At 33.7% G+C, this 23983-nt stretch overlaps 3 protein-coding genes and 1 long non-coding RNA gene across 5 annotated transcripts; 1 reads left to right on the top strand and 3 right to left on the bottom strand.

Moving 5' to 3' along the window:
* Positions 1-169: 169 nt before the first annotated feature.
* On the bottom strand, positions 170-2165 carry Mpi (mannose phosphate isomerase). The gene is made up of 7 exons (XM_088186230.1): positions 2096-2165; positions 1647-1982; positions 1443-1584; positions 1206-1379; positions 955-1122; positions 694-896; positions 170-638 (listed from the first exon to the last, which is right to left on the bottom strand). The coding sequence occupies exons 2-7, from the start codon at positions 1962-1964 to the stop codon at positions 417-419; spliced, it is 1227 nt and encodes a 408-aa protein (XP_088042356.1). The 5' UTR covers positions 1965-1982; positions 2096-2165; the 3' UTR covers positions 170-416.
* Positions 2166-2723: 558 nt separating this feature from the next.
* LOC148234839 (WD repeat-containing protein 36) lies at positions 2724-9435 on the top strand. The gene is made up of 7 exons (XM_088185818.1): positions 2724-3762; positions 4303-4472; positions 4725-5129; positions 5193-5388; positions 6374-6452; positions 8471-8633; positions 8699-9435. The coding sequence occupies exons 1-7, from the start codon at positions 2828-2830 to the stop codon at positions 9403-9405; spliced, it is 2655 nt and encodes an 884-aa protein (XP_088041944.1). The 5' UTR covers positions 2724-2827; the 3' UTR covers positions 9406-9435.
* A 52-nt stretch (positions 9436-9487) lies between these two features.
* Positions 9488-11165, bottom strand: Ndc1 (Nuclear division cycle 1). The gene has a single exon (XM_088185819.1). The coding sequence runs from the start codon at positions 11093-11095 to the stop codon at positions 9488-9490; it is 1608 nt and encodes a 535-aa protein (XP_088041945.1). The 5' UTR covers positions 11096-11165.
* Positions 11166-15723: 4558 nt separating this feature from the next.
* On the bottom strand, positions 15724-19997 carry LOC148234837 (uncharacterized). Of its 2 annotated transcripts, XR_015809520.1 has the most exons (3): positions 16439-19995; positions 16067-16110; positions 15724-16002 (listed from the first exon to the last, which is right to left on the bottom strand). It is a non-coding gene; the product is annotated as an uncharacterized LOC148234837 (long non-coding RNA). The 2 variants fall into 2 exon arrangements; XR_015809519.1 differs by having other exon boundaries at positions 16067-19997.
* Between the last annotated feature and the right edge of the window lie 3986 nt (positions 19998-23983).

Here is a 23983-nt window from a genome sequence, read left to right as displayed (position 1 = left end):
TAAATATCGGAATCAGTCGTGTTTTTCTTTAACGACTCCACAGCCCTGATAACTACACTAAATAAATATTTTTAGATTGCATGAAATATAATACATTTGTTAGGAATATTTAATAATCAACTAACGCATATATTTTAAAACCTACTACTAATATATTTTGAAAAAAATATTTTTAATTCTATCAATTTAAACTATTTATTTAAAAAAAATTTTTTTACAATATTATGAAAAGAAAAATATAATAATACTTTTAGCAAGTTTTGTAAACCTTAATCCCCCTAATAAAATAAATACACAAAATTAAATTATAAATAGCAATATAAAAAATGCTCAACATATGGCAAGGTAAAATCAAGATTACAAAAATCAACAATACTGATAACATTTATAGTGGATTCATAAAATAAAAAAATTCTTCAAACAAAATTGCACATGGCTTGATAAATAATCAAGTCTTCGTTTGAACAAGGATCAGGAACTATCGTTAATTGCCTGCAGGCTTTTAAATAAAGAACGCTTCCTCGTTCTACTTTATTTTCTAAGCTGTCCTTCACTGTAGCCTTACCGGATATTACCAACAATATACTTGCACTTGGACGCAAAATTGTATTATATTCTTCAAAATCTCCCGATGAAATCTAAAAATTTAAATATATTAATATTAGATATTATCAATTAGTAAAATTTTCATACTTTTATCTGGCAAACAGCGAAGTCTTTCACAGGTGGTCTCCAAATTTTCGTATTTTTATCTTCTACGATTGGCTCGAATAATATATTTTCAACAGGTTTACTTTCATATATGAGCATATCGATTAAAGTCGATACGTCGATATATTTCGGAGTTAAGCCAGCTCTTACCACGTTATCGGAGCAAGCCATGCATTCGATACAGTCTAAAAAATTGATATATAATAGATTTATAGCAAAACTATAATAGATTAATTAATTTACCGCCATATAAATAAGCATGAGGGATGTTCGGTCCGAGAAAAATAGCTTCACCAACATTCATTTGTAAGTAATTCAAGAAAAAGATGCACCAACAACCTCGATCACCAGGAAATTCTGTATTCAATCTCTTTAGTAAAGTAAATAGGAACTTTTCTTGGACGGCAGTATCTAAAACAATGCATTTTATCGATATAAACATATATATATATATATATCATGGGGCTAAAATAAATATTAAATTAGAAAAAAACCTTGAGATTCTAATCTAGATAATGCTTTATTCAAATTCTCTTTGATTAATACCGAATCACATTCCATGAGTTGTTGAAATGCATCCTTTATGCAACTCATCTCATTATTTGCATCACAAGATATTAACTTTTTATGAATTGCATCGCCCAAAATGGTTTGTAGTTCAGGTATTTCTGTTCCAATAAATAAAATATATTATTGAATGTCCTTGTAATGAATTAAAAGTATTAAAATACCTGAAACAAAGTGCTTTATTTCAGTAACGCTTCGAAAGCCACATAGAGCCTGGAACGGAGTTAAAGCAATAGCTAATTCAGGCTTATGATTTGGATCTTTATATAAATCTGGGCGTTTTAAATGAAGTTCTTCTGCATGTTTCTGTAAAATATGATTCAATATAAGAATATGGTGATTTTTGTTGATTTAAAATTAAAGTTTACCTTATTCGGATGGGCTTGAACCGACAGAGCCTTCTGAACGGACAAAACTTTAAACAGAAAAGGCAAGTCCCTGCCAAATTCTTTATGCACATTAGGACCCAAAGAGTCTAAGTTTCTCTGCAGCCAAATAGCAAGAGTTTCGTCGGTTTCTACCATGAAACTCGGCCCGCTGACGTGTGTGCCCATCCATAGCTCAGCATAGGGCTTGTTTTTATCTATAACCAACGATTTATTGCATACGGTGGCAAGGCGAGCCACTTCACTGTCGTGACCTAGTTTTCCCCATGCATAATTTTGAATACTGCACTGAAGTTCCATTGCAAAGCTGAATTAACGCTATTCGAAATGTATGAAAAATAGTTTAAAATATTTTAGATTATAGAAAATATGTTTAGCGTATGTTTTCCATGCTTTGAATCCAATAAAAAAACATAAAGAAAAGTGCAAACCTTAAAATCAGTGATTCGACACGTCAATGTCAAATAAATAACACTTTTCAGTGTTGTCAGTTGAGAATATGTTACATATTAATTAATGCAATTTTATTTTAAATATTAAATAAATAAATTAAAAATGTTCATATACCAACGGTGTTGAAAAATTGTACGCTTTGAATTTAATTCTAAAATAAGCTGTTGTATTAATCTTGTAATAGATACTTTGTATAACTAATGAAAAACAATATGATACTGAAAAGCTTCCTCAAATGAGATATCACACAGTACAGCTATTTATTAGTTTAAAATACAATTTTGAAATATGTCTCTACTATATGTATATTTACTAATATTTTGAAATTAAAATAAAATTATTAATCGGTTGTCAGAAAAAATAAGACATTCATGTGGGTGGTTTATTAACCACTGTCCACTTAGGACAAATTTTGAGAATTAATTTCATTAGTAAAATATAAATAATTAGTTATATTTTTTTGTGGAATATATTTCCTTCTTGTAGTCAATTACTTTTTGATATATCCCTAAAAATGTAATTTAATATTTAATGAAAAGATATTTTTTTATGTTGCAATTTTCTTATTATTGTTTTATTTTAAATATACGAGAAATACATAATTTTAGATGGTCGAAAAATACGCTATTATCACCATTGCTTATAAACACTGTCACATTGACAGTTAACCTACAATAAGCATGCCTGCGTGATTCGAGTCAATCTTTAAAATGGACAAAAGCCGCATATTCGTCGGATGTCGTTCAATCGGAGAAGTTAGCGGAAAAGTGCCATTAGTCGCCCGCTACATTAAAACGCGTCGAGAAACACTTTTGGTGACTGTTGTCGGACGATGCTTTCACACGTATGGAGCCGATCATCTCAGTTTGCTCGCGGTGAGCGGATCTCATCCATCGCCTATCGTCGCGTTAGCAGCAGACACGTATCATATATACACATCGGCCGGAAATCAAGTTTACGCTTGGAGGCGAGGCACTGAATTGAAACATGAATACGGACCTCACGGAGCGCCTGTTCATCTCTTACTACCGTTCGCCACACTGTTACTCACCGTCGACGATGAAAGTACGCTCAAAGCCTGGTATATTAAAGAGGAAGAAGAATATTTAGAAATACCGTTCGATAATAAAGTATTTAAGATATCGACTTTAATGCATCCAGCTACTTATTTGAATAAGATTTTATTGGGAAGCGAACAAGGAGCTTTACAACTATGGAATATTAAAACTTCAAAGCTTGTTCATACTTTTACTGGATGGAATAGTGGCGTAACTGTTACAGAGCAAGCTCCGGCCGTTGATGTAGTAGCAATCGGTTTAGCCAACGGTAATATAATATTACACAATTTGAAAGTCGATAAGACTGTGATGAAGTTCCATCAAGATTGGGGTTTAGTCACGAGTATATCGTTCAGAACGGACGGTCATCCGATTATGGTCACTGGGAGTTCAGCAGGACATTTAGTGATGTGGAATTTGGAGGAGAAGAGGGTCGCCCACCAGCTTCATAAGGCGCATACGAGGATCGTTTCTGGAGCTATTTGCTTTCCAAGCGAACCTATAATGGCGACCAATTCTCCCGATAATTCACTGAAGATTTGGATGTTTGATATGCCGGACGGCGGTGCTAGACTTTTGAGAGTGCGGTAAATATATATTAAATTTATATTTTGATTATTGTGTTCCAAGCCTTCCAAAATTTTTTGAAATTGTTTTTATTATATATACTTGGCCACCTGTTAATATTGTCCTGTAACCGTTCCTTGATGTGTACATTATCTTGCTGGTATGATACAAAATCAACTGAAGTAACACAGATTTCATTCAAATCTTGACGCTAATCCTTGCTTTTTCATATAAAATTTTACTATTTTTGTTAGTACCTGGATACATGTTCTTTATAGCTAATTATTTTCATTTTTAGTCTGAGAATTTAAGAATGTTACTTTAATATTGGTTTTATACAAGTTTCCTATAGAACTAATTTCGCGTGTCTAGCACCGAAAGTGTAACAAATCACTTCCTATTAGTTTTTGTTGTATCAAGATATCATATAATATGACATTATGAAATTTCTGTATCCATAGTTATATAAATATTTACACCCAAAAGAATTGGAAGGTTTGTGTCATAATTTTTGAAAAAGCTGGTGAAAAAAAATGTTATATTCGTGTTGATAATTTCAGAGAAGGACATAGTGCAGCTCCATATTTTATAAGATATGTCGGAACAGATGGAAAGTCTGTATTATCAGCTGGAGCCGATTCAGCTTTGCGTATCTTATCATCCACTGCCGGACACCACCCTGAAAGTCTTGGTCGTGCTTCGTACAATAGAGGAGCTTCTAAAAAAAAAAGTAATCACTATTAATTTATTTACAGAGATAAAAAAAAATGTAATAAACTCAAAGCTGTTCTAATAAGTAAGTCATAACTAGGAGATTTATTGGTATAATATTTCATTAATACTATTTTTATACAAGTATCCATTAATTAAGGCCTTTTTAAAAGTCATATTTTTTATTCTTTGCTCAGCAACAAAAGAACATATGATAGGACCATTTGCCTTTTTATACCCCATATAATATTTTATTTATATATATTTACAGATAATAATAAAGATACACATCTGATGCCTCCAGTGATCAACTTCAGTTACAGTATGCATCGCGATAAAGAATGGGACAGTATAGCCGCCATACACCGCGGAATGAACATGGTGACGACGTGGTCCCTAGATAAAAAGAAGATGGGAAGTCATAAGATTGTACCGGAAAAGATGGACAAAACGGTCACTGTGACTTGCTTGAACGTTTCACATTGCGGAAATTTCGTCTTCATCGGTTATAGCAACGGAGAGGTTTATAAGTTCAATATGCAGTCAGGTTTAATGAGAGGCAGATGGAGTAAAGCGCACGCCGGTCCTGTTCGAGGAGTTGAAACAGACAATTTGAATAGAAGACTTATGACTTGCGGAGTCGATAAGCGTTTTAGAGTATGGGGTTTTGAAGAATGTAAGTTTTCAATGGATTGGATTCCTTTATGAATACTTTATTTAATATCTTTTGTAATTGCAGCTAAAGTCCCCTTGAAAGTGATACCACTGGAAGAAGCCGTATCGTTTACGAGATGTCAACGGGAGAGTAGTCTCATAGCTTTGTGTAATGAAGACTTTACTCTTGTTTTGATCGATTTGGATTCTGTTAATATTGTTAGGAAGTTTGACGGTCATTCGTCGAAAATCAATGATATGTGCTTCAGCCATGATAGCAGGTAATGATCTAATATTTATACCCAATGAGCCAATGATCAATTTAGTGTTTTTGATGTTCCGTTCATAACATTGCAACATATATTAACTATGAGAGGAGCATTCATTTCTCAAGTTTCTGTCACATTACGACTGTCCTTACGCAACTTATTTATTAACATTGCCAAAAGCAAATTGATGCGGCTTGAAGCTATGATGTAAATTGTTACAAATCAATAGGATTTTGCAAATAAGTAAATAAGAATTATTGCCTCATTCATACATATTAAATGTCTTAACAAGCAACCGCTTTCCATTGCACTCATCAGCAAAATATAAGAATCCCACATACATAACTGATAGTTTCTTTTAATCCATTATAATTTGAATCGAGTAAAATGAATGCGCTGCAACTGGCATCATCGCTTGAATTTAAAAATTTGTCCAACTGACTTTTAAAATGTCTGATGCAAATATTGTTTGTTTTTGAATCCACCATATGATCGAAAGAAGCCACCAAATAATCGCAATTTTCAAATTGTCATATTACTAAAATTACGCTACTGATAAAAGTTTGTGTGTGTGCTCCCGAATTCAATATCAATATTCAATTTACGCAAAATCTTTGTCGCTTTTGCAACATGTCATAAGGTATAAAATGATAATTCACTTCTCAAGAACTTCTAGCATGGACCCACCCTTTCCTATGCAGCCTTTGTAAAATGTTGAAAAATATTCGTACAAATTTAATTTTTAACAAAAAAATGCTATGATAATTTTCTTGAGAAATTTGCTGATTTTTGAAATGAGAATGAACAAAATACAAATTTCCCAGTTAGGGCTTTGGCTATTTCGGTAGAGATGTCTGCCAGAAGCAAGGTGACATTCAATGGCGACTGTTTTAACCAATACATGTTATTTTTTGCTTTCTCATATCATATCTTTGCATTTCATTGACACTTGATCTTACTATCCTACATGTATTAAACTATTTTATAAATATTTCAGATGGCTCTTGTCTGCTGGAATGGATTGTACGATAAGAATATGGGATATACCAACAGGACAATTGATAGACATTTTCAAGGTAAATAAGAGCTGTTTGGAAAGTTCTCTGAATCCAGTATAATAAATACACTCATACCTCGCTTTACGGCCTAGATACATTCCACGAAACTTGGCCGCAAAGCGAAAAGCCGTATAACGAATCAATTATTCTAATACAAATTCAATGGGATCGGTTCCAAATTTGTTAAATATGTAACACGGTTTATCATTTAAAATGCATTTTATCTTTTTATTTCATTTAAATGAAAAATACATACATAACAAGTACATACATTTGTACATAAAATAATAACAGACTCCAAAAACCAACAACAATTCATAAACAAAAATGAAACAACTTCATGTTACATAAAATATGTGTGTATACATAATTTTTTTTTAAAATGGCTTTAATCTGAAGATGATGAAGAAATGGTAACCTGCAGATCACTGTCGTCATCATTTTTCGCTGGTAAGGATGGGCCTGGCTTAAAAAAATTGTCCAACGTTGTTTGTCTTGCCGTCTTGTCCATTTCGTTCTTCAGTGATTTATAACAGACACTTTAGCGCTACGTTCGATGTCAGGATCGTTTTCAAGGAGGATGTTTATTACTTGTTCGAAATAGGAAAAAGCTTTTGACAATTTTTTTGATGTTAGCTGTTTAAATACAACAGGCTCTGTCTCTTCATCAAATGCCGGTTCTGCTTGCAACTGAATGAGTTCCTTATATAAAATGGGTTCCCTATCAGCTTCAAGTAGATCAAGCACATCACGTTCGTTCAAACCTTCAAAGCCGAGATCATGTGCTAGATCCAAAATGTTTTGCCTAATTTCAGGAAGGCAATTAACTTCTGCATCAGTACTTTTTACACATTCTGGCCATATTTTTTTCCAAACATGGTTCATTGTTGTTAATTTTAATTCCTTCCATGATTCACTGATGCTGTCAACAGCATCCTTGATGTTATAGTTTTTCCAAAATGTTTTAATTGAAGATTTACCATCGGTTTCCCTTATAAGTTGTCGGAAAGTTCGGCGTAGGTAATATGCCTTAAAAGTGGCTATTGCACCCTGATCCATTGGTTGGATCAGATCAGATCCAAAATTAGCAAAGCCTTGTTGCTTAAGTTATTGTCTCGCAAATATTTTTTCACTTCTGTGCAAAAGTGATTTTTGAACCAATCCTCTAAAGTAGCTTTAGTCATCCAAGCTTTCTTGTTGGATCTCCATATGACGGGTAATTGATTTTTATTTAGTCCTTTAAGAGGCCTTGGATTTTCGGACAAATATATTAAAAGTGGTTTTAGCTTAAAATCACCTGCGGCATTTGCACCAAGTAGCAAAGTTAATCGTTCTTTAGATACCTTATAACCAGGCGCAGATTTTTCGGTTTTTGAAATGTACGTGCAATCAGGCATTCGCTTCCAATAAAGCCCTGTTTCGTCTACGTTAAACACTTGTTCAGGTTTATGACCACCTCTTTCAATAATTCCCTTTAAAATGTTGGGATATTCCTTAGATGCGGCCTCATCGGCGCTAGCTACTTCACCTTTCATTTAAAAATTATGCAAATTAAATCTATTTTTAAATTTTTAAAAAAATCGACACCGAAAAAAAGTTTTTTTGCCGTTATAGCGAAACATTTTAGGCCGTAAATCGAAAATGTGCCTTAAATTGAAGAGGGCCGTTATAGCGAAAGGCCGTATAAAGAGCGGCCGTATAGCGAGGTATGGGTGTATTTGGCTTTTGTGAATTTTTTTTATATCAATTCAGAGGCTTTCAATATTTTTTATGTTCATTTATTTTATACTTTAATTTATTGGTATTATTTTTTATAAAAATCATTTACATTAAATCAAATTAAAAAAATATGTTATTTATTTATAATTTCTATAGTACATATGTGGCAATTCCACTCAAATGGTTAATTTGTGGAGAAAGGTTTATTTTATTTTTTTATTGTAAAAATACGTAGTCTTCCTTCTTTTTGTTCAATAGTATTATTTAACTGTTAATTATATATTATAATAATCAATTAATATAATTTATTCCTTTAGGTTGAATGTCCTTGCACATCTCTCAGCATGTCTCCGAAAGGAAACTTCATGGTGACATCTCACGTAGGACAACTCGGTGTTTACTTATGGGGCAATCGGACTCTATACGCTCACATCAATCTCCGTCCGTTGAATTTAGAAAATCTGCTCATACCGACAATAGGTATATTTTTTAAGATTAGTATTTATTCATAAACGATCCTATTATTAATTAATTTAATTTTACAGAATTACCGACAATTGCCAACGATACTTCACAAGAAACCCTAGAAGAATTCAAAGCATTGACGTTACAAGAAGAACTAGATTTCAAATCTCCGGAACAAATAAGCGAAGAACTTATCACATTGTCAAATCTACCGACATCCAAGTGGCAGAATTTACTCAATTTAGACGTTATCAAACAGAGGAATAAACCGAAAGCTCCTCCGAAAGTTCCCAAAGCCGCTCCGTTCTTTTTGCCGACTGTGCCCAATTTAGATCTTCAGTTTGATTTATCGAGTGGCGATAAAGACGGCGAGAGCAAAGTTATGAATGCGTTAACGTTTTCAAATCTGACGCCGTTCGGTCGAATGCTTGAAAAGGCCGGAGAGACTGAAAATTATAACGAATGTATAGATAGAATGAAATCTTTCGGACCTTCGATGATCGACTTCGAAGTCAATAATTTCGCTTTGGATAACGGAGGATCTGTGGAAGTCATGGTCCAATTCTTAAAGATGATCGATGCTATTTTAAAGAGCAATAAAGACTTTGAACTTGGTCAAGCGTATTTGAGTCTGTTCTTAAAGGTCCACGGTCCGATTATCGTAGAAACGGTAGAATTGAGAACAGCGCTCGAAGAAGTGGAAAAGGATCAGATTGCCGGATGGGAGAGGCTTCAGGAGATGATGTTCTACAATCTATGTGTTGTAAAATCAATAAAGAACATGTAATTTTTTATGAATAAATATATTAATAAGAAATTTATACTAGAAAAATCATTACAGTATAGAATATCACAATTTGTATAAAAAATCAACATTCTCTAAAATCTATGAAGGACTGTAGAGCTATAGACGTATCACTATCTATCACGATGTTGTTTATGTGGTCTTTGAAAGTGATTCTTATTAAATAAATGCTTCGTCTCATTGCAGATTTTATATCAGTCAACGATTCCATCACCGCTCGATCGTGTTTTAAGTTTTTTTTGTTGATCACTCCGGATTTAGTCAGTTTATCCAGTGATAATTTGAGACGCATTAGAGTTTGTAATATTATAGATAGATCGTCTTGAACGATGCCGAAAGGATCTTCAGTGAGAGACGCCGCTACTAATTGAGATAGTCCTAAAGATATTTTACCCACCGCGTCTCCGTCGTTGGTCAATTGTTTCAGTTTGACCTCGGATAGTTCTCCGAAAAAGAAGCTAATTCCGGGCTTGTTGCACAATGTTATCAATAAGACGTCTAGCTCTTCTTTCACGGCTTCTTTAAAAGTCTTTTCTTGTGGATTCGGAGGCTGATTAGTCGTAGAAAGATTACGTAATGAATTATTTTGCAGTTTCGGCGATGTTAAATAAGAGTGAAGCTGAGGAGGAGTGCTATTTTTATGTGATATTTTTAATTCAGGTTCAGCCTTTACAGTCTGCGTAACAGCATTGACTCTATCTGCATACGAATTGATAGTATCTAGACACGACCCTGATATGTTTCTCCAGTTTGTCGGGTGTCCGCCAGGGATTGATAAACTAAATATACATTTCCTCCTCATTAGATCTTTTCTCGCTAACGTTAAAAAATCTCTCGATGCCAATTTTGCTAATAGTACATTATGATTGCGGATTCCGTTCGATAATGTGAGGTAATCTTCGAATTTTTCGATCGGAAATGTGAATCTTTCCGTAAGATACACATCGAATAACTCAATTGTGAAATATGTTATAAAATAGAACAGGAAAGAGTGATAGCATATTTTTATCAGTAGTGGAAATGAGATGATCGAAAATAGGCCGTCTAAAGTTTGTTCTTCTTGTTGTAATCCGAATAGATTGATCAGAGAGCTGCGGATTAAGGTGCCGTTCCAGTAATAAGTCAAAGCGACGATCGGTAGCGTAGTCAAAGTCGTGTTTATCGCTTTTATTATGGTCGGCGATACGGCAAATTTGATTCTAATGAATTTTTTCTGTTGAACTAGTGGGAATTTGACTCCCGGTTCGCTCAGAGCGAACTCTCGCATGAAGAATATGAAACCGTTTAATAGTCCGACGAAGAGTAAGAGTAGATTCTGTTCTTGAAGGCATGTTCCTTCGTATTTGGAACATCTGGCCGTCAATGGAGCTAGACGCGCCCACGCGGCTGCGCCTCCGCTCAAGATCAAGACCAGAGCTAGAGGCAGCAATGTGGGGAGTTGCCTGAGGGCGGCCACCGTCCTGGAGGCCCTGGAACTGCCGGCTCTGGATACCGGTTTCAGGATTCGGTGCGCCCATGTGCCCGCCACCACGCCGCCGCTCGCCACGGCCAAAGGGAGGCGCAGAGGACCTCCACCTCCAGCTAGGGCGGCTACCCCTGCAGCCGTCGCGGTTAGCAACACCACTCGGCCGCAACGGGCGCGAATTTCGTGCTGTACGTTCATCGCCGCCATGACCAGCCGTCACCGCATTTGAAATGCAGGGCCACCAACTGCAAAGACCAACTGTCATTCGAGTCGGTTTGCGAGTATTTTTTTTAATTTGGCCCAAACCGCATCATGCTTGGCATACAAAATTGTATAATCAAACCATTCCTTCTTTGTGATGTGTAACTAGTACACACTGCTTATAATAATTTAAATATTTATACAAGGCGGCTTCCATGAATTATGTGAAATTTTAATTCCCCCTTTCCCCCTTCGCTCCATCCGTACGTGATGTTAAAGAAGCAAAATTATTTTGATTTACAAAGGCAATAATATCAGAGGTAGTATAATATATGTATTTGTGTAGCAGTGATGTTGCTAAATAATTTTTTCCACAACTTCTGTATAATAATAATAGAAGATGTATTCGATATTCATAAGCATATATTGTAAATTAATCACACGCTGACACATTGAAGCTTGGTGCATTACACATTATATTTATGTTTTAGTAAAACTGTTTTATTAAAAATAAAGCAATTATTAAAAATACATTAGGCTTATTTATGAACAAATTCAAATTCTTGATATCACGAAGGATAAATGAACGATGACATTACGTACACAGAAGGTTTTGTTACATATTTGAATGATATGGACTCGGAACTAGCTAATGAGAACGCAGAGACATCATTCAGGGGAAGGGGACAGGTGAAGGCATTCCCCCCCCCCTAAATTGGGTTATATACTAAATGATCACTGACTGACCAACTTTTGCCCCTGAAAAATCTTAAATGACGTCGCTGATACTAAACCATAAATTCTCAATGAAAATCTTAAAAAAACAGTTTCGAATCAATTCCGAAAATATTTTTTGAAATATGTAATTTTAGAAAAATCATATTGGAATACATTTTCATGGGTAGATATATAACAGTGAATATTTAATTTATCTGGCAGGTGCTAGTAAAATTGTATGCTTTAAAATTTTCCATACGTAGTAATATATCAATTTACATACTTAACATTATTTATTTACATGCGGTGTATATATGTTACAATGAATATATAAATATAATTTAACTTATAGGCATTAATGATATGCTGCTCTAAAATGCATATTAAATCAAATTTGACAGTTGAGAAACGTCCATTTGCTGTTCAAACCCAAAACTAACCTACACGAATTAACCATACCCAACTTAAGCTAGTGAAAGTTCTAAAACTAATTATAGTTTTAGCTTAGTTAGCCTATAGGTAAATCCAGCCCTGGCTTGAATGTGTCGGCGTGTGATTTATTCATAATATATGCTTATGAATATTGAGTATATATTCTATTATTATTATACAGAATTTTTGAAACAAATTATTCAGCAACATCGGAAGAAATAAATTAAACATTATTCGGACTGATTTAAAAAAGAAAGAAATTTAAAACCAGCTTTGGCAGATGAATGATGACGGGTGGCAGTTACACACAGATTGAGTCGCTACATTAGTATTTTTATTTAAAGTACACGCAGAGGCGGAAAACACCACGCTGATCGTAAAACACTATGTAGTTTACATGTTTGTTATTGAAATATATGTATGTGAGTGAACGGTGGACGAGACACCACTGGCCGTTGTCTTCCTGTTGAGGTACACCAAAATAATGTGCTGCCCTCCACCACCATCACACCAATGCCATTTATTTTTCATTTGGCCATAATAAACGAATACGTAAATAAATGAATAAGCCCTCACACCGCCATCGGGAATTCCACATTTGCATAATATTAACCCGGAAATATTATTTATGAAATTTATGCAAATACAAAAAAAAACATTATTTTGTATGTGACTGCTTGTTTGCCAGCCTTTAGCTGTCATGACCACAGCTGTTAACATAGTGAAAAGATAAATTTAGCAAAAGATGGAAAGGGCACAGTGGACAAAATCATTTATGTTTAACGCAAGGGATAAATAAAAAATATGTTTGTATACCCCTAGTCTTTTAGCACTTTACATTGACATATTTAAAAAATATCATTTCATTTAAAATGTCTAAGGAGTTTTATTTTATAAAGTTTTCATTATATTATTTTTACAATTTGCTTGTTTTAAGCAATTTACTGTTTTTAATTATTCTTAATATTTTTGGGTAAGAAGTCAGTCCTTAAAATATTAATCAAAATTTAATTAACCAATACAAAATGTTTATTTATTATTTATATAAAAAATGTGATTATTTTTACTACTGGTATTATTTTAATATTATTAAATTTTTGTAGTGTTTTTATTTATTTTTAATAAAAATAATATGCAGTTAGCTTGTTAGTTCCAACAAATTCATCGTAGTGTTCATTCATTAATTATTAATTATCTTTAATTAGTGTTTATTAATTATTCATCTAATTAAGGACAGACTTAATTCATAATGAAATATTTTAATGTGTTTAATGTTTTATTTGCTATTTGATATGTTAATTATGTATTCCAAACCAGAGAAGCATACGAAATTGCAGGTCTTAATATTGATTTATAATTTATTTGTGATATTGAATTAACTTTACGATATCGTAATCGTATATTGAACTTACTTTTAGGATCAAAAGAAATATACATTTTTATTTAAAGTTTTTTCCTTTTAGAGAAAAATATTATCAAATTACAAATGTGTGTTATTGGAATATATGCTAGTGAACAGTGGACGAGACACCACCGGCCGCTGACTTCCCATCGAGGTCCACCTAAAAACGTGCTGCCGTCTAGGTTGGTCATAATCAATGAATAGATAAATAAGCCCCTATCGTGTTTTAAATGTAATGTGTTATGGGGGGGAAGATCAACTTTGTTTTTGACTGGGGCTGTAAATAAGCTAGGTCCGGCCTTGGGTAGGAGAATTATTATTATTCAAATTTATTATCTAGTGAATTTGTTTCTGTATGCAGGGCCAGTCCAAAAATATTCAGTGCCCCGGGCTCTAAAAAAATGTTATCTATTATTATTTGTACATTTAGAGATGCTGCGAGAGCTAAAAAATGTCAACTCAGACATTTTTAAACAATTTTTTTTCCAGTTTGACGGCGCTGCTTGTACTTATACAAGCTTCCAACACTGCGTTAAATAAAATCAAATGGCGCTCCCTTCGGAGTAATTAACGCCCCATGCGACCGCCCCTGTCTATGTGCCACCCAATTTCCAGCACTTGCATTTTTGAGTATTGTTTGAAGTACAGTAATATTAGACACTCACCAATAAGTATAGCCATCCGACTTTTGAAATAGTATAGTACAGCTCTGTTTTCATCCAGGTACTCGCAGTTGGTTTAGCCATCATTGTATGTAATTAAGTTTAATTGTTTATGTAAATATTTTTTAAATAAATTTAATCATATTATGTCTTTTTCATATTCGTATGGCAAAAATATCAATATTTATTTATAGTGAAAAACTACTAATTTACTTGAAAAAAGATAGCAACAAAGTACTTAAATCAACTTTGCGTTAGAATATAAAGCAAAACTCGTGCAAAATTATATTATTCAGGGTCAGAATAAATATCAAATGGTTAGAATAGAAAGAGTTTTCGGTCAGAATAAAAATATATGATAATCAGAAATAAAATATAGGAGGATCATGTGAAGTAAGAAATATTATAACATTTATGAATTTAAGCGGGGGATAAGTTAATTATTTGAGATTTTTTATGAAATATCTTGCTGGCACCTAAACCGGTTAACAGGTTAGTTGCAAACGAGCGTTGGTCAGAACAATGAATATTGCATGAATAACTTTCAAAGAATCCTTTTAATTGTATGTATTCAGAATGACGAACGAAACGGGAATAACGATAGAACGGCAACGGAGAGCACGCTCGGCTTGTTGTGTTGACATCTGACAATGTTGCGGGCCCAACCAAACAAATTGGCCCTAAAACACCTTGATAAGGACGATGTATTATTCTGCTAACCATCTGTCGACATAATTATGAACCTTGAGGTTAAAATACAAATTATATAATATAAAATGACCAGATTTTGAAAATATCGAAGGACACTAAAAATAAAAAGGTCATCCCGGAAATTTTTGTTGCGGGAACTAAAAAAAATATTTGGAAAATTTTTGTAAGGAGGAGATATTATTACGAGTTTAAAAGAAAGTGATTTTGAAAATTTTTGTTCAAGGGCAAAAATTTTGTAGAGGACGTATGGTCACCCTATATTAGTATAATTGAAATACTGGTTATTCTTTAAAATACTGACCAACGAACTTATAAATACAGACTGAAAAAATGCTTCTGACGATCTGTCAAAATAATTCTTACCATTTAATATAAATCCTAACCCTGATCACGTGCTAAAATTCTGACCGGAAAAATATCAGTTCAGTGTTTATTATAAATTTGAAGGAAAAACGGTTTGGTTTTATTGAACATATTGATAATTTTAAAGCATGCGTTTTATTTCTTAGAAGTGTAAAAATAACATGCTCTCATCTCAATAGTTGTCAAATGAAAAAAATGTCGATAATTAGTCCTCCCAGCATTGACCACTAAAGCAGGTAGATTTTTGAGTCGAGTTGATATTTTCTCGATTAGCTATTTGAAACAAGATGGCGGATCAGTGTAAAATATTTGAATAGTGCGGTTAATTACATTAGGAACAAGTGAAGTGATTGTTAAAATGTTTTATTTAATAATACATATACAATAGAATATAATATTATACATATAAAAATAGAAATATAGGAAACGTTCGTTGAACTTTAAACACAAATGATGCATTGTATGCACCACACAAACCTCTCTAGAACCGAATTTGTCGCCTGTTTTCAAACAAATTCGGATCTACAGGGTAGATGTAGAGCATTAACTCGATTTGTTTTAACGTTTTTCACTCGGAAGATTCGGCAGTCAGCAATCGACGATCGGTCGGTCGCACACGCGGCGCTCTGAAAATGCAATAAAATAAATTAGTATACGAAACGAGGCGGATTATCGAACGACGAGACTTACACATTTCACGCCCGCCGACTCCATTGTCACATTATCGATCGAATCTGAAACAGAAAATGTGAATATTTGTTAATATCGATTCGAAGCGCATTACGGCGGCGGCTTTAGGGGTGCGCGCGGAGATCGATCGGAAACGAGCGCCAGACATTTGCATCGTATTGATTATTATAATTAGCATTTCCATGTGACGCCTAGCGACGATGCGACGAAGCGACGCACAGTTGCGCACATACAGCGCGACTCTGCGTAAAGCAAAACGCAAGTGCGCGAATCGTACTCGCGTATGTTTCGGAGCGTCGCCGCGCGCGAGGCAAAGTGCGGAATCGATTTTTAGCAAAAAGCCGCCGTCGCCCTGTTCTAGGTTAAACACACATTGGCGCGGCGCAGCCCCGTCCGGGAGGCGTTCGGAGGGATATCGAGCGAGGTTAGGTTCCCAGACGGAGGTCGCGCCCCTGGACGGGGTGAGAAACCGACGCCGACGAGGACGGGAGCGAACTGCGCCGGCGGCTCCGCGATGACATTTGCAACGCATTCCCCGCGGAGGAAGGGGGCGGCGATGGCCACAGCGCGTGAGACGCCGGCCATTAACGGCGACTCTATGTAACGAGCCAAGTACATAATCGATACCGCGCTCTCCGTTTATTGAAACTATTCAAAATAATAATCTTTTTCAATCTATAACAAAGTCAGAGCCGAAATCAGGTTAAAAGAAGGCGGAATTATTTAACATTTCTAATCTGACCATTATTATTAATCAGAAACAATGCGGTGATTTTCCAATTTTAGGGGGGAGGTCATATGTTAATTATTTAATTTTTTACATGTAAATATGACGTAATTGACCAGTTTGCTACAGCAAAATCAAGCAAAATTTTCCTTTAGATAATTTATTACGCACATTTTTAAATATATTTAAAAATCTGTAATGTTACATTTTTTCATTTTTATGGATCGGGAAAACTGTCTTCTTATATTTGCCACTCACATTAATTATTTGTTATTTTTATATATTTTTAATATGTACATTATTATTATTGTTCATATATATTTTCTCATATTAAAATTAGCTGTATTATTACATAATTTTTAATTACAAAGATATATATATATGATTATTATGTATTGTGTATAGGGATGTACCGGCGGAAAAACATTAGTTTATTCCCCGAAAAAAACGAGATTTTTGATTGAGAGTAAACGGCAATGAGAAAATTTGGAGATTAAAATAAATATTAAAAACGTATTGACATATTTTTAGATTACAAATATTGCAATAATTGGTCTAATGTAAACTGTTTCGCATAATGGCAACACTGTCAACATCCTTGTGTTGGGCTTTAGGTTAATTTGGGTGGTCACAGAGTTACGGAATATGCTGTCGGCAGCCAGCCACAATGGTGATCTCGGTTATAAAAAATATTTTTATAAATTAATACAAAATTATTTTGATTTTTAAATGAAAACTTTCAACACGGCCTTTTTATTTTTAGTATTCTCCTTTAATATTTTTAAAATTTGGTCACTTCAGTATTAGGATTTTGGGTTCGATCCGATGACTAACAGTATTTTTTGTTTAAATTTGTTTCTTAAGTGATTTTATGACCCGGTACTAGAAGAGGATGAAAAAAAATATATAGGCCTTTGCCGGACGGATTTTTTTTATTTTCTAATACGATAAAAATTGCACGGACTACGTGATATATTGCTCTTCAGGTGCAGTTTGGTGAAATTAACACATTTTCACGGGTGAAGATCAAATCTATACTAAATGGAAAAGCATCATATGATTCACAGACTCCAAAAATACTCCATTCAAGTTTTGCTTTCGGGAAAATATAGAAAACCTTTTCAATCAGGTGGATGACAATAGTCATCCGCGCGACTATCTGCGGGCTAACGCATGAGCAGCACGTTCTGTGTGCACAAGCAAGTAAGCAGCTGCCTAAAAGCGGCAAATAAGCACAGAGCATGTTTTTAAAAAATAATGAAGTATTTTTCATTTTTTTAAATATCTGAATAATATATGTCAAAAAGTATACGTTAAATACCAGTAGTAATATTGAGTGATAGATAGGTCATAAAGTAATAAAAGCTCCTGCAGAAGTATTCTTTCAGTAAGACAAATAAGCTTTCAGTATATTTTGGTTAGTGTATGAACAAGCATACAAACAACGGGCATTTGAATAAAATCTATACAAAATATGGGTGGCATAAGCGGAAGGTTTGTTAAAATGGTCCTTAAAAACTAATATATTTGCATCCCACGAATTTACCAAGAATCGGAGCATTGTAGGCTTACCACATCAAATATAATAGGGCAGTTATGCATTTCTGCGCCTAAGCATAGGAATTTACAGTAAAACTACTGGACTATACTTAAAAAAGACGGTCAGCCAGTTACAATAACCCAAAAAGTCTAATGATATATGTATTTGACAAACGCAAGGATTCTAGTTTCACTTAGACTTGACTGAAAGTTGAACATGCTGTGCTACTTATATCATCATTTCTATCCAGAATTTAACAACATTACTACAACTTCGCCATATTAACTAAGACGACATTTAGAAGCCTAAGAAAAGCAGCACTATTTAGTCCAGCTAAGTATTTATCCTGAAATAGGAAGACTTCGGTGGGTATGCCAAGTTGCACGAATAGACACCGCTCAACCAATGAAGAAATTGCTGGAAAAGCCAGATGACCGAAGATCGGCCGGCAGACCAAAGCATCGATGTGACAAAAGATGCCAGCGCAGCCGGAGCCAACAACTGGATGAAAATAGAGAAGGCGAAGACCCATATTGGGTTGTCAGGACAATAATGATGATTAAGATTTCACCCTGAATCTCCGAGAGCTTAACTCGATATTCAAAACGCCTAAATGACGCAGAATTTCGGCGACAACAACAATATTACATAAACTGTACTGTCACAAATAAAACGTAGAACATTACTTATAAGCAACACATTTTCCGCTTTTAGATTTATTTTCTACAAAGTGAAGCATTGATGGATTGCCGACACCCCCCCTCAGCAGCTTCGTAAAGAATAGTACGCTACGTAAAGAATACAAATGATTTTATTCCAACTCTTTTAGATACTTTCCTCTGGAGTCAGAATCGAGGATAGTTCGTACAGAACGTGAATCACCAAAAATAATTAAACATGCTAACTTTTCAATGGTCAAATGTTTGTTATTATTAAGGAGGTACTGAATGTAGAAGTGCAGTACTCCAGAAATAATGAAATACCTGTCGGGGTATCATAGCTCATACACTGGCAAGACAGTTCCAGAAACCGTACTTACTTAATTTCTGAAGAAGTTCGTGACAAATATTGTGCAACGCGTTTTAAAAGTTGGCGTAGACGACTTCGACCTAGATTTCATTATCAAAGGACTTTGTCATCGACCGTGGAAAATCGCGTAACGATGCAGACGAAAACCGCGTTTTTGGTCTACTGAAGTCCGTCGACAGTAATTATGGATATGCAATCTCAGCGGTGAAAGAAAATTGTACTCTTAGCTTGGATACTCATGGAAATGGCGAGTGGGCTTTTAGATGTTTTCCAAATAAATTATGGAAATATAAAATATCTGTCAAACTAGTAGTAAAGTATTTTTATCGATCGCTTATTGAACACAGGCAGTCAGAATATTTAGATTAGTGCGGAGGAGGGAGTTAAAAATTCCACCTCAAACAAAAAATAATTTTCTGTATTTGAAAAAAATGGGATAGAATTCAAGCAAATTTGCTTCTAGTTTTCAGAGCTGACAGTTGCTAGGAATTAGGATTCTAACAATTCATAGCAAACAATTTTTACCTTGAAGTAAAAAATATGTTATAGCTTTCGAAACATTGATCGAAACATTTCTATAGTCAATACTCAAGAACTGTAAAAATACTACTTTTATTACTTATTAATAACATTTTTAACTTGAAGGAATCACTTATTAGACAAAAAATGTAACGTCACTTTGTGCGCAAGATAAATCAAGGCTATTGTACAAAAACTAAATCTGCGCAGAGCAGATGTTAATAATAGATATTTAAAATAATCAAGGAAACCTACAACGTTAATATAATATTTAAGGGTATAAAAGCTTCCGGTTCTATAAATGGAATTAGTGACCCTGACCACCAACAACCAAGAGTCCATTAACCCAGTTGTAGAATTGGGTTGATTTTTTGATTAATGATGTTAGCTAGAGATGCGGACAGCTGTAAAGGGGTTATTTTGTAAGTTCAATGGCAACATATACTGTGATGGCATTGATATGATATTTATAAAAAATATTATTAATAAAAAAAATATGGAAAGTTCTAATATACATCACAGGCGAATGTGCTTAAAATATGGCCGTTGACCTTTGGTAAAAATATATATTTATATTACATATATAAACGCGTTTATAAATAATGACATCATTTAAGGCAACATATAGAGAGTTGATGATGTAGTATTTTTATTGGTTTGAATTGTATGTGCGAGCGTGATCCAAATACAACTTTGTAAAATGCTGTTTGTTTAATTTATGAGCTATGAGAGTCAATATGGCCTTTGCGACACTTAAATTAATATTTGGAAGTGTGAGGTGCAAGAACATTTCTTTGGATTGCATAACGATTGTAGTATCGAATATAAAACATGCTACCAGTGGAATAAGTCAGTGACTAAAACTTAAAAGATCTGGTTTCGAATCCCAAATGGATCCTAGTGCTTATCAATATTTATCGTGTCTAGGAGATTGGAATTAGTGATTATTATATAATTGTAATTGCGGTCGACCATCGCAGATTAGGTTTTCCGTGATTTTCCTAATCTCACGGATGAGTAATTTAAATAAAAATCGAGATAGATCGAAGTTATTAAAATATATGTATGTAATTGTTGGTTATGTTTACCCCCGTTGTAATACATTGGGCTAACGCATGGCATGTTACAACAGAAGATTTACAATTAAATATAACAGCTATTAATTTATAGTATACCTTATTTATTCCACATTGGTACCACTGTTTGTGATGCGCATGTCAATTATCAGCAATTATGATGTCATATTTTGTCACGCTCAGAAATTTCTTTATTTTAAAAATTATGGAATAAAGAATTTGCATTCAATTTGGCGTTAAATGTGGAATAAAGAGCTGTGAGGTGGTACAAATTTCAAAATAATTTTTTTTCAAAAAGGTCGTGAAGTCATTGAAAATGACAAGATATAAAGGCGGCCTAGTACGCCAACCACCGATGAAAATGTGAATAAATTATGCCTAGTATTCCCTGAATCAATAAGGAAGAACGTTGAAGAATTGATATTTTGTAAATATAATGGCAATTATAAAATGAAAATTTTGACTTTTTGGACAAAGCCTTTTTTGTTAAATTTTCAATAACTGTTGAATTTTATTTTTAAATCAGCATAGTGTCATATGAATCATTGACTTCGAAACGAAGCGCCCGGGGAGGCATGGCCAAAAAAGCACGTCAAGTTCTATCGAATGTCAAGATTTTTGCAAATGATTTCTTCGATTGTATAGGCAAAGTCCATTACGAATTCTTACTACCAAATTGTACAATCAATATTTTGCAATGTAATGTAATGCAATTCCTTAGAAATTACTTGAATTGTAGGCAAACACTGCATATTGCGACTACTAATAGCTCATACTAATTCGTAAATTTTTGGTCAAAAACAACAACGTCATGATGCCGAAAGGCAGCATATTTTCGTGTTCTTGTAAAGAAGAAAACCATAGTGGAGATAAAAGCAAAATCGCTAAATAAGCTAAAGACTATACCAAATAGTTATACGCTGAGAACTGAGACGCTGGAATTTATGTATTATATCTAATGGGATAGCTTTGAAGGGGGCAATAACAATACTGAATAATATATACTAGATTGTAGTTATTTTTTATCACTCCTTGCATATGTTAAATACTGAAACGCATTTGTATAGATAATAATTACTTGTGAACTGTTCGCAGGATGATAATAATAATAATCATAATTCCTCACGTAGGGCACAATAATATTAAGGTAGTGTAAAACACGCATGCTAATTACCTCGTCAGGGACAAAGTGTCATCGCTAATTAAATTTGTTAATTGACTATCGCGCGCTAAACGGTTGGTTATCGCTGGAAGGGGCACACATGCACGGTCGTAAACGCGACCCGCCGGTCATGCACGAAAAACCAGTGATTACGACCAAAGAGCGTCTGAAGTACTCGCGAAAAAATAACACACCATAAAAGTGAGGAGCGGGGAGCGCTATTTTTTATTGCGTGCCACCCCGAGCGCGTGGTCACTGTGTCACTGGTTAAGGTCGGGAGGTAATAAAAAAATCAAAAGTCGTTTACCTCTTTCTGAAGCGATTGTCAACATTTTTTAGTCCTTGACGAAAAAAATAAAAATTGGGGAGTGAGGCATTTTAATATTTAAACTAACAGTTCTGAGTTATTATCCTTCAATATTTAAATGGTCGGTATACATATTGTTATGGTCGATATAAATTTTAAATCTCGTTTGAAAATATTTATCCAATAATCCATTGCGACTTGACTGTTAAAAATCAAGAGCTAAAATATATTCTGAAGGCAATTATGTTTGATTCTTTTTAGATAAGTGAAAACATAATTTCAGAATCTGGTACTACTAGCTACAATACAGTTATGAGCTTCTAAATTATGTTGTATTTTTTGTATATATGTCCACCTATTTTTTTGTATTTTGGCGTTTTCCATTTATTAATTAATATTTTAATTAAATATTTTTTTTATAAAACAATACATTTTTAAATATTATATTTCCATATTTTCTGCAGAGAGTGCTTATTTTCAAAGCCTGCTGATATATTGTTGCTAAATATTTAAAAAAAATATTGGGACGGCACGACGCGGAAGTAAACATTTCACACTAAGCAGCTAAATAAGTACCAATTAAATAATTTAAAAAAGTGTGTTTCTTATCCTCCCCCCCCCCCTCTTTATATCACAAGATATTCCTTGACTTAGACTAAAAACTGCTAGTATAACACATGAAAAAGTATAAGTGGCACTGCCAGATTAAATCACTTACTAATATACATTTATATTAAAATATTAACAAAGCAAATATTAGCCTTCTTTTTCATTTAAAGTGATGTAGTACATTTATCATTACTATTGAATGAAATAATGAATGCGTGTGATTTAATAGGGAATTATTTTAAGAGACATGTGCATTTAAATAAATATTTTGTTCCATAAAGCGAATTGTTTGTACATCTATTTAAGGTAAATTTGCAATAAAAAAAATCGTTGCAGAAAGTTATTCATGGGGTATTCACTGTTCTGTACAATGCTCGCTCGTACTAAATCTGTCAAACAATTCGCTTCATGGAACAATTATTTTAAATATTGCTCATTTAAATTGTCCTCGTAATGATGTAGTCGAAGCTGTAATAATTTATAAAATTACTTAGTGTAGTTATGCAAATATTAAACTATTCTCCGTTGTTTTTTTACAAACTTGTAAGCTGGGTCTGTTTTTATATGGAACACAAAGGAAAAAATATATTTTAAATACATACATATATTTGGTAAATTATTATTGGTATTAAAAAAAAATAAAAGTGATTTCTCAAGTGTATTTTATTTAACCCAAATTAATCGTTTAATTCTATATAATCTGATCAGTACATATTTGTATAATATGTAATAACGAACATCATTGCCAAGCGTGCGCCAGTGCACAAACACATTTTTTTTATATATTTATATATTTTTAATTATGATAAACAGATTACTCTAATGTGATATGACAGCTTTAATAAAAACATTAAAATAAAATATTGATAATAATATTATTTTTAAAACTTGTTTTGTACCAGCTCTAACTTTTATTTTTTATCAAAATATTATGTCAATTTTGACAAA

Source organism: Plectrocnemia conspersa, unplaced genomic scaffold, assembly GCF_051122295.1.
Source record: "Plectrocnemia conspersa isolate PC_06_02 unplaced genomic scaffold, ASM5112229v1 ptg000005l, whole genome shotgun sequence".
Lineage (NCBI taxonomy): Eukaryota > Metazoa > Arthropoda > Insecta > Trichoptera > Polycentropodidae > Plectrocnemia > Plectrocnemia conspersa.
This window is presented reverse-complemented; position numbering and strand designations above follow the sequence as displayed.